The 10,000-nt window shown below is 39.7% G+C and overlaps 2 protein-coding genes across 3 annotated transcripts in view; one reads left to right on the plus strand and one right to left on the minus strand.

The window, feature by feature from the left end:
• LOC133575686 (uncharacterized) overlaps positions 1-4,270 on the plus strand; it is a 208,620-nt gene extending 204,350 nt beyond the window's left edge. For both annotated transcript variants that reach the window (XM_072912152.1, XM_072912151.1), the window contains one exon: positions 2,956-4,270. In XM_072912152.1, coding sequence (XP_072768253.1) covers positions 2,956-4,151 — 1,196 coding nt within the window. In that variant the 3' untranslated portion in view covers positions 4,152-4,270. The remainder of the gene's footprint in view (positions 1-2,955) is intronic.
• LOC133575681 (uncharacterized) overlaps positions 1-10,000 on the minus strand; it is a 515,078-nt gene that overhangs the window by 485,199 nt on the left and 19,879 nt on the right. The window lies entirely within an intron of this gene.

The following is a 10,000-nucleotide window of genomic DNA, read 5'->3' on the forward strand; positions in this document are numbered from 1 at the left end:
TCTCTTCTTTTTGTCGGTTGAATTTTGAATTTTAAAGAGTCGAAATTGAAGATAAACTATGTTTCAAAATTTTATTTCAATTTTTTTCGTGTTTTCTCCTCTTTTAAACCATTCAATTAAGTGTTTTTTTTCATCATTTATTCTCTACAAAAAACCTTCCGTAAAAGGAAAAAAAATGTACGACAGACAGAAATACACATTTTTTTATATATATAAATTTATTTATTTAGCTATTCTTGTTTAAATCACACTTACGTGTAACTTAAAAATGACAATATATTTATTTATTTAAGTGTGTATCAAACTGGTAGCCCTTCGCATTAATCAGTACCCAAGAAGTAGTTTTTGGTTTCAAAAAGGTTGGTGACCCCTGTACTAGGGCATAAAATCAGTGTCAGTTGAGTCAGTCCATAGGTTGCCTGTAGGGATTTTTAATGTCCAGCAGATGTCAGTATTTAGTGACACAGTATCGACACAGTATCAATACAGTTTTGTAATGTGTCGAAACGCTTCATGACGCCTCATCAACCCATCACTGGTGGCCACCCCCCGCATCGTTATCATGGACGCCCCTGCTTATTTCAGCCATGGGCGCCCGCACCACAAACCAAAGACAACGGCTGCCAAATCGCACCACCAGATCAAATCAAAACGACCACACTCCGACAAAACCATGGAGACCACCCAAACGCCAACACGCATACAAGAGACACCAAATCGTGTAAATCAGGGGTGCTCACACTTTTTCTGCAGGCGAGCTACTTTTCAATTGATCAAGTCGTGGGGATCTACCTCATTCACATATATAATTTATATTTACTTATTTATGAAATATATGTTTTTGTTAACAAGTTAAAGGTGTTTAAAGATAATGCAAGTATGTTTAACACATATAGTTAATATTGTTAACAAATTAAAGGTGTTTAATGATAATACAAGTATGTTTAATACATACAGTTAATATTGTTAACAAGTTAAAGGTGTTTAAAGATAATGCAAGCATGTTTAACACATATAGTTAATATTGTTAACAAGTTAAAGGTGTTTAAAGATAATGCAAGCATGTTTAACACATATAGTTAATATTGTTAACAAGTTAAAGGTGTTTAAAGATAATACAAGCATGTTTAACACATATAGATTCCTTTCTTTCATGAAGACAAGAATATAAGTTGGTGTATTACCTGATTGTGATGACTTGCATTGATTGGAATCAGACAGTGGTGCTGATAACGTCCGCGTTTTCGAATGGAGGAGAAAAAAAGTCCTCCTTTCTGTCCAATACCACATGAAAGTGGTTGGTTTTTGCCATCTTATTTGTCCAGCTTCTGTACTACTTTGTATACACTTTACAAGAAATACATTGTCGGCAAACTCCGTAGCTTGCTAGCTTGTGCACGCCAGCTTTCTGAGACTCTTATTTTGTTAGCGCAACTGTGCAACTGTGCAGTCGGTCTTTGGAGTTTTGACGACAGGTACGGCGCCAGAGTCTGTTGAAATAAAGTGTTTCTCGCCTTCCAGTCGGTAATTTTAATGAGCTGGCAGCAGCCAGCGTCATCTCAGAAGACCCTCGGGTGCCGTGAATGTCACTCAAGTGACGAAAGTGACGTCATAGTGAAGATTTATGATCGCTCATTTTTAGGACTATTTCTTTAATGCCTGGCTGGTGATCGACTGACACACCGTCCGCGATCGACCGGTAGCTCGCGATCGACGTAATGAGCACCCCTGGTGTAAATGTAATGTAACCTATACGTACTACAAATTTAATGCAATACTGTATATACAGGGTTTTATGGGCTCAGAACAGAAGTCTAGGGTTTCGACTTGGAGAGAGAAGGCAGAGCTTAAACTGTAGTTTGGTTGACACCGTGTATTAGACAGACAATTTGTGAGGGACAGCAGATATATACATACAATAAGTTGAATGGCCATTCAACATGAAATAAATCGGGAAAACAGTGACTATATACATACATACAATTCAAATTTCATTAATTAATATTTCGGGATCTGAATAAATCTCAGTTCAGACTTAGAGTTCTTAGAAAAAAAAGGATGGCAGTACAGCTCGTGTACTGCAGGTTAAAGATGGAAAAAAAATGTAAAGGGTCGGCTCGAGAGCCTCCTACCCGCCCAAACCGAACAGGTGGTGGGGTTTCTGGCTGGAATCTTCCAAGAATACTCCTTGGACTAGATGCTGCTTTCTTTAGCTCGCCATCAAAACAAGAGAAGCCTGGCCTGTGTAAGAGCCAGGAACATTCTTATAAATCCATGTGTACACAACATATCTTCTTTCCTCCATATTGTACAATATAAATCAATAACATCAAAATCACAATATGCAATAAAATGTCAAAATAACTATTAGCAGCATCAGTGCACTAAACATGCTTATTATCAAAACACATTTAAAAGTACATTTAACACACAAATAGTTATCAAAGGTTTAAATCATAAACCTTGTATACAGACGATTGATAATATGCTACAAAGACTGTTGCAATGAAAACAATCGGAGATATAAATGCTAACTGTGCTATGTTCATAAATATGGACTCACCAACAGCTTAATGAGAGAGAAAAAAACTCCGGCGCTGGTAGTCGGCTCTATAAAGTTACAAATTAGGCATTTTAGTTTATACTTAGTTAGCACAATATTCCAGGTAAAAACGAGGATTAAAAACCTACCTCGAGCAAACAATCGATCTGTCAGCTGGCCACTTCCTGCTACCGGCTTATAAGCCCAGCCAATTGGACCGCGGCGGTCACGTGACCAGGAAGCACGCACAGCGCTCAAAGAGTAACTAGCAAGCAAGAGCATACCAGTCAAATTCAAAAAGGTATGAATTTGGCACCTGCGTTACAGTAACATGTTAATGCACTGAATGCATCATGTGACTGAGCAAAGCTCTGTGTTTCTAAAGCTTGTGTTTTTCTTCTTGTGTCCTGCAGACGTCTGTGGAAAACAACGGAAGTGGAGCTTCAAGATGGACCAGGAGGAACCACGTCCCTCCCACATTAAAAAGAAAGACCAGACCCCCCACAATAGAAAGGAAGAGGAAGACCCACTGATCCCTCACTTTAAAGAGGAAAAGGAGGTGCCAGAGACCTTGCACATTAAACAAGAAAGGGACCAACTGACCCTCCGAGTCAAAGAGGAAGAGGAGGCACCACAATCCCCTCATGTTAAAGAGGAAGAGGAGGAACACAGCATCAGTCAGGCTAAATGGTTGGAGGAGTTCCCAGTGATTAGAGTTATTGTGAAGAGTGAAGATGATGAGGTCAAAGGTGAAAGTGAGGAGAAGAGCAGCAGCTCAACACAACACATGACAACAGAAGCTGATGGAGACCACTGTGGAGGATCACAAGCAGACAAGCTCTTAGCTCCACTATCAGATAGTGAGGACACAACGTCACACTCTCCTGACACTGATGATGAAGACTCTAAAGATGATAAGACATGTCACACTCGCTTGAAATGTTCTCACTGTGACAAAACCTTTCATCGCCGTTGTAGTCTGAACAGACACAAGAGGACACACACGGGAGAAAAACCCTTTTCCTGCTCGGAATGCGGTAAAGGTTTTGCACGAAAAGATACGTTGAAAGACCACATGAAAATACACAGTGGGAAAAAACCCTTTTCCTGTTCAATCTGCGGTAAAGGTTTTGTACAACGACAGTATGTAAAAGTACACATGAGGACACACACTGGTGAAAAACAGATTTCTTGCTCAATCTGTGGGAAAGGTTTTGCGCGAAGCGGGTATTTGAAATTACACGTGAAATTACACACCGGAGAGAAAACGTTTACCTGTTCAGTCTGTGGTAAAGGATTTGTACAAAATCAAAATTTGACAGTACACATGAGAACACACACCGGTGAAAAACCTTATTCCTGTTCAATCTGCAACCGACGTTTTTCTGACCGATCAGCATTTGTAGTACACTTGAGAGCGCACACCGGTGAAAAACCGTATCCCTGTTCGATCTGCAACAAAAACTTTTGTGGCCGTTCAACACTTGGAAGACACATGAGAACGCACACAAGAAAGAAAGTGTTGAGTTGCAGTGTGTGTGGCGAAAGGTTCTCTCATAAGTACCAGTGTAAGAAACACAAGTGTGCTGGTGAGAACAGCAACAAATGAAACTGCAGGATTTGAAATAAACTGTCATAACTTTAACTTTGTCTTCCTAAGAACATCAGCAATTTAAAGGCCTACTGAAAGCCACTACTACCGACCACGCAGTCTGATAGTTTATATATCAATGATGAAATCTTAACATTGCAACACATGCCAATACGGCCGGGTTAGCTTACTAAAGTGCAATTTTAAATTTCGAGCGAAATATCCTGCTGAAAACGTCTCAGTATGATGACGTCACGGATTGTAGAGGACATTTTGGGACAGCATGGTGGCCAGCTATTAAGTCGTCTGTTTTCATCGCAAAATTCCACAGTATTCTGGACATCTGTGTTGGTGAATCTTTTGCAATTTGTTCAATGAACAATGGAGACAGCAAAGAAGAAAGCTATAGGTGGGAAGCGGTGTATTGAGGGCGACTGCAGCAACACAAACACGGCCGGTGTTTCATTGTTTACATTCCCGGAAGATGACAGTCAAGCTTTACCATTGGCCTGTGGAGAACTGGGACAACAGAGACTCTTACCAGAAGGACTTTGAATTGGATGCGCAGACGCGGTACCGTGAGAATTGTCGGAGGCAGATATTTACATATATCCGAATTTAAATGTTACTTCTTTTGATTTCATTGTCATATTACAAAACAGCTAGTGTTTTTCTTCCAAATGTGGTCTTTTGGTTGTCTGCAAAACTGTGTGCTTAACCTTGAAGTGAGGAATGTTAGAGAGAGCGATAATAAGCATTTGTTTTGGCTAGAGAGAGATGACTGCCTGCGACTTAAGAGGGGAGAAGGTTTTGTGTCGGGAAGACAGACCATCTTAGCGGGGCGATCCGAATGTTCTATGCTGTCTCTTGTGAATGTATATCTGCAAAGCTTTGCAAATATATTACAAAATACCTATTCTGTCTCTGGTGGTTTTTCAACTCAGCTTTAAGTGTCGTAAAGAGCTTGGGAGCGACTTGTGACTTGAATTCCCTGGGAGGAACAACTGGTCCAAAACGCAACAGTACGCATGCAGCTGCGGCTTCCAAACATTTGATTGCTTGCCCGTACGTGCGTGCCGCTATGTGCATGTCACGTACGTAACTTTGGGGAAATATATGTGCTGTATGAACTTTGGGGAGGTGAACGGTACTTCGGGCTGTGGGATTGAGTGTGTTGTGCAGGTGTTTGAGTTGTATTGGCGGGTTATATGGACGGGAGGTGTTTGTTATGCGGGATTAATTTGTGGCATATTAAATATAAACCTGGTTGTGTTGTGGCTAATAGAGTATATATATGTCTTGTGTTTATTTACTGTTTTAGTCATTCCCAGCTGAATATCAGGTCCCACCCACCTCTCACAGCATCTTCCCTATCTGAATCGCTCCCACTGCCCTCTAGTCCTTCACTCTCACTTTCCTCATCCACAAATCTTTCATCCTCGCTCAAATTAATGGGGAAATCATCGCTTTCTCGGTCCGAATCGCTCTCGCTGCTGGTGGCCATGATTGTAAACAATGTGCAGATGTGAGGAGCTCCACAACCTGTGACGTCACGCTACTCGTCTGCTACTTCCGGTACAGGCAAGGCTTTTTTATCAGCGACCAAAAGTTGCGAACTTTATCGTCGATGTTCTTTACTAAATCCTTTCAGCAAAAATATGGCAATATCGCGAAATGATCAAGTATGACACATAGAATGGACCTGCTATCCCCGTTTAAATAAGAAAATCGCATTTCAGTAGGCCTTAAACACGTGATGACATTGTGTGTGCAACACAATCTTGTTAATGTTTATAGATTAGATATTTTTAGATTAGTACTTTCTTCAGTTAAGTACATGCATTAATATGCAACATTGTGTACTAAAATGAACATAATTTGGCTGAAAAGGTGAGAGTAAACAGTACAAAATATGTTACATACAATAAAAAAAACATGTATGTATATATATATATATATATATATATATACACATACCGTATTTTTCGGAGTATAAGTCGCACCGGAGTATAAGTCGCACCTGCCAAAAATGCATAATAAAGAAGGAAAAAAACATATATAAGTCGCACTGGAGTATAAGTCGCATTTTTTGGGGAAATGCATTTGATAAAAGCCAACACCAAGAATAGAAATTTGAAAGGCAATTTAAAATAAATAAAGAATAGTGAACAACAGGCTGAATAAGTGTACGTTATATGAGGCATAAATAACCAACTGGTATGTTAACGTAACATATTATGGTAAGAGTCATTCAAATAACTATAACATATAGAACATGCTATACGTTTACCAAACAATCTGTCACTCCTAATCGCTAAATCCCATGAAATCTTATACGTCTAGTCTCTTACGTGAATCAGCTAAATATTATTATTTGATATTTTACGCTAATGTGTTAATAATTTCACACATAAGTCGCTCCTGAGTATAAGTCGCACCCCCGGCCAAACTATGAAAAAAACTGTGATTTATAGTCCAAAAAATACGATATATATATTCCTAATTGACTTTTATACTTTTCTTTGTAGGGTTTTTATATTGCTTGTATTACGTTACGTGACTTCTTCCCAGAAGTGAAAAACAAGCCAAGATGGCAGCGTGCAAACTATCTGAGTATGCAAGGGGCCTAGATATTCCTGCAAAAAGCAGATACGAGCAAAAAAAATCCAACTATGCACATATTTGCCAACCCTCCCGAATTTTCCGGGAGACTCCCGAAATTCAGCGCCTCTCCCGAAAACCTCCCGGGACAAATATTCTCCCGAAAATCTCCCGATTTTCAGCCGGAGTTGGAGGCCACGCCCCCTCCAGCTCTATGCGGACCTGAGTGAGGACAGCCTTTTTTCACGTCCGCTTTCCCACGATATAAACAGCGTGCCTGCCCAGTCGCGTTATTCCATACGAGGCGTCCGGCATATCGCAGATGGAGAAGATCTTCTCGGCATCCGTGTTGGCGAATACATTGCCAAAGCCGACGCTGGTCAGGCTGCTGAGGGTGAAGTAGAGGACGGCGATGTACGAGTTTGGCACCGACGGGCCTCCGACCGTGTTGTTGACGTAGGGCATCTCCAGGCGTTTGCCCAGCTCATGGAGCCATCCTTGGGGAAGGGACGGGAGGACAACAGGGTGACAAGAACTAAATTGTATTATTATGTTTATCTTACCTAAAAATAAATATATTTATTATTTAAAAAAAAAAACTAAATACATTTTTACTATATTTTGCTAAAAACATCAAAATTAATTGTATTTTTATTTGTATTTTTTCTGACTCCTTATTACATCCAGCCATAGATAAACATATTTGAAATAATTAATTTAAATTATAATAATTCCTTTAAAATGACCATATTTAATTATTAAAATAATTGCTTGTTTATCAACAACTTTAGCATTTTATTCATTACATTTTGAAGCTCTCAGAAGCCAAGTTATGTTATATTCCTTAAGATTTATTTATGCAAGTTTGAAGTATCAATTATCTAAACACAGTTTTGTTTGCATATTTTCAGGATGTAGATATACATCCATCCTTCCATTTTCTACCGCTTATTCCCTTCGGGGTCGCGGGGGGCGCTGGAGCCTATCTCAGCTACAATCGGGCAAAATATAAATATATATATATTGTCGGAGGCAGATATTTACATATATCCGAATTTTAGTGTTACTTATTTTCTTTCATCGTCATATTTGAAAACAGCTCGTGTTTTCCATTTATTCTCTTTTTGTTTCTCTGCAAGTAAACTGTGTGTGTTAACCTTGAATTCTTTGGAATGTGTTTTGACTAGCATGTGTTTTGACTAGAGAGAGGAGAGAGAGTTTTGGGGGTCGGGAAGAGAGACCATTTTGGCGGCGCGATAGAATGTTCTATGCTGGACTGGTCTCAAATGTATATCTGCAAAGCTTTGCCAATATATTACAAAATACCTATTCTGTCTCCGGTGGTTTTTCAACTCAGCTTTAAGTGTCGTAAAGAACTTGGGAGCGACTTGTGACTTGAATTCCCTGGGAGAAACAACTGGTCCAAAACGCAACAATATATATATGAAATACTTGACTTGGTGAATTCTAGCTGTAAATATACTTCTCCCCTCTTAACCACGCCCCCAACCTCACCCCCACCTCCCGAAATCGGAGGTCTGAGGGTTGGCAAGTATGACTATGCAACGGAATAGATCCTATACTTGATCAAAAAAAGATTTGTTGAGTGATATCAAGGATTATACGTCGCTGCTGTTCTCTATTGTGCTCCAGACATTATTCTACACGACAAAGCAGATGGAAACTTGCAAAAGCATGGAGGTCTACAACTTCTTTGTGTGTGTCTGGGTCAAGGACATTGGTATCAAGACTCTCTCGGATAAATATGCGTCGTTTTCGAGGTTGCTCTTCATGATTTAACTTTGCGTGTTGCGAGGACGCGTCCATGTAAAGAAACAGAGTCTACCAGCACCTGTGACTTCTTATCAATTAAACTAACAATTACTGAATCATCACTATATTTAATTTTTGTCCTGCTGTCATGTGTACTTTGACACATTTGTGTACAAAATAAACAAGAAGGGAGACACAGAATGACCTTTCCTGACAAAGTATCATTGACCCCGACTTTCTGGTTTTTGTTTGTTAAAGGGGAACATTATCACAATTTCAGAAGGGTTAAAACCATTAAAAATCAGATCCCAGTGGCTTATTATATTTTTCTAAGTTTTTTTCAAAATTTTACCCATCACGCAATATCCCTAAGAAAAGCTTCAAAGTGCCTGATTTTAACCATCGTTATAAACACCCGACGAAAACGACACGACAGCCAGCGACACGGGAGAAAGCGAGGACGAATTTGGCGATCGCCTTCTAACCAACGATTGGTATGTGTTTGTTTGGCATTAAAGGAAACTAACAACTATGAACTAGGTTTACAGCATATGAAATACATTTGGCAACAACATGCACTTTGAGAGTGCGGACAGCCCAATTTTCATCAATTAATATATTCTGTAGACATACCCTCATCCGCTCTCTTTTCCTGAAAGCTGATCTGTCCAGTTTTGGAGTTGATGTCAGCAGGTCAGGGAAGCTAGGGTCGATATTCTTCTCTTGATCATCTTCGGTGGCATAAGGGACGGTGTGAGCCAAGACATCCAGGGGGTTTAGCTCGCTCGTCTGCGGGAACAAACTGCCGCCATTGCTTGCCGTGCTACCGAGGTCCTTTGTCCCTGAATTGCTCACACACTCCAGCAGATTCAATGGGGGTCTGGCGGCAGATTTCTTTGACTTTATCGTTGGAAATGCATCTGCTTTGAGTGTCGCAGGATATTGTTATTGTGTTTATTATTGTTCTGCGTTCTTAATCAGTACGTACATGTACGCATATATGTCGTGTAGTAGATGAAACATTGTTAGTCATTGTTTGTATCCGGATACATTAGCCTGAGTGCACTTTATCAAGTCTTGTGCTAGTTAGCTTAGCTTGCTAGTTAGCTTAGCTTGTTAGCTGCTAACAAAGAGACGCGGACGTTATCAACACATCGCTAAGTAGAGATCAAATGTGAGTGTAAAGTGTTGTGATTGTGGGAAAATGTGCGAAAGAACAATAGCAAAGTACAAGGAGGAACTTTGTCCAACAAAAGAGGAGAAGGAGCGACAACATCAACTACTGGACGCTGTTTTCAAGAAACATCAAGTTGTGTTACACAGAACAGGTTTGTTGACTTCTTACTCTCACATCTTTACTAACTTTATGTTTATTGATTAAAGCCTTTTTTAGATTTATTGTCTACAAGAAGTTGGGTTGTCTTGTGAGGATGATGCACTGTTTATATACAGTATATATATATATATATATATATATATATATCTCATCTCAA

The sequence above is a fragment of the Nerophis lumbriciformis genome, linkage group LG33, assembly GCF_033978685.3.
Source record: "Nerophis lumbriciformis linkage group LG33, RoL_Nlum_v2.1, whole genome shotgun sequence".
Taxonomy (NCBI): domain Eukaryota; kingdom Metazoa; phylum Chordata; class Actinopteri; order Syngnathiformes; family Syngnathidae; genus Nerophis; species Nerophis lumbriciformis.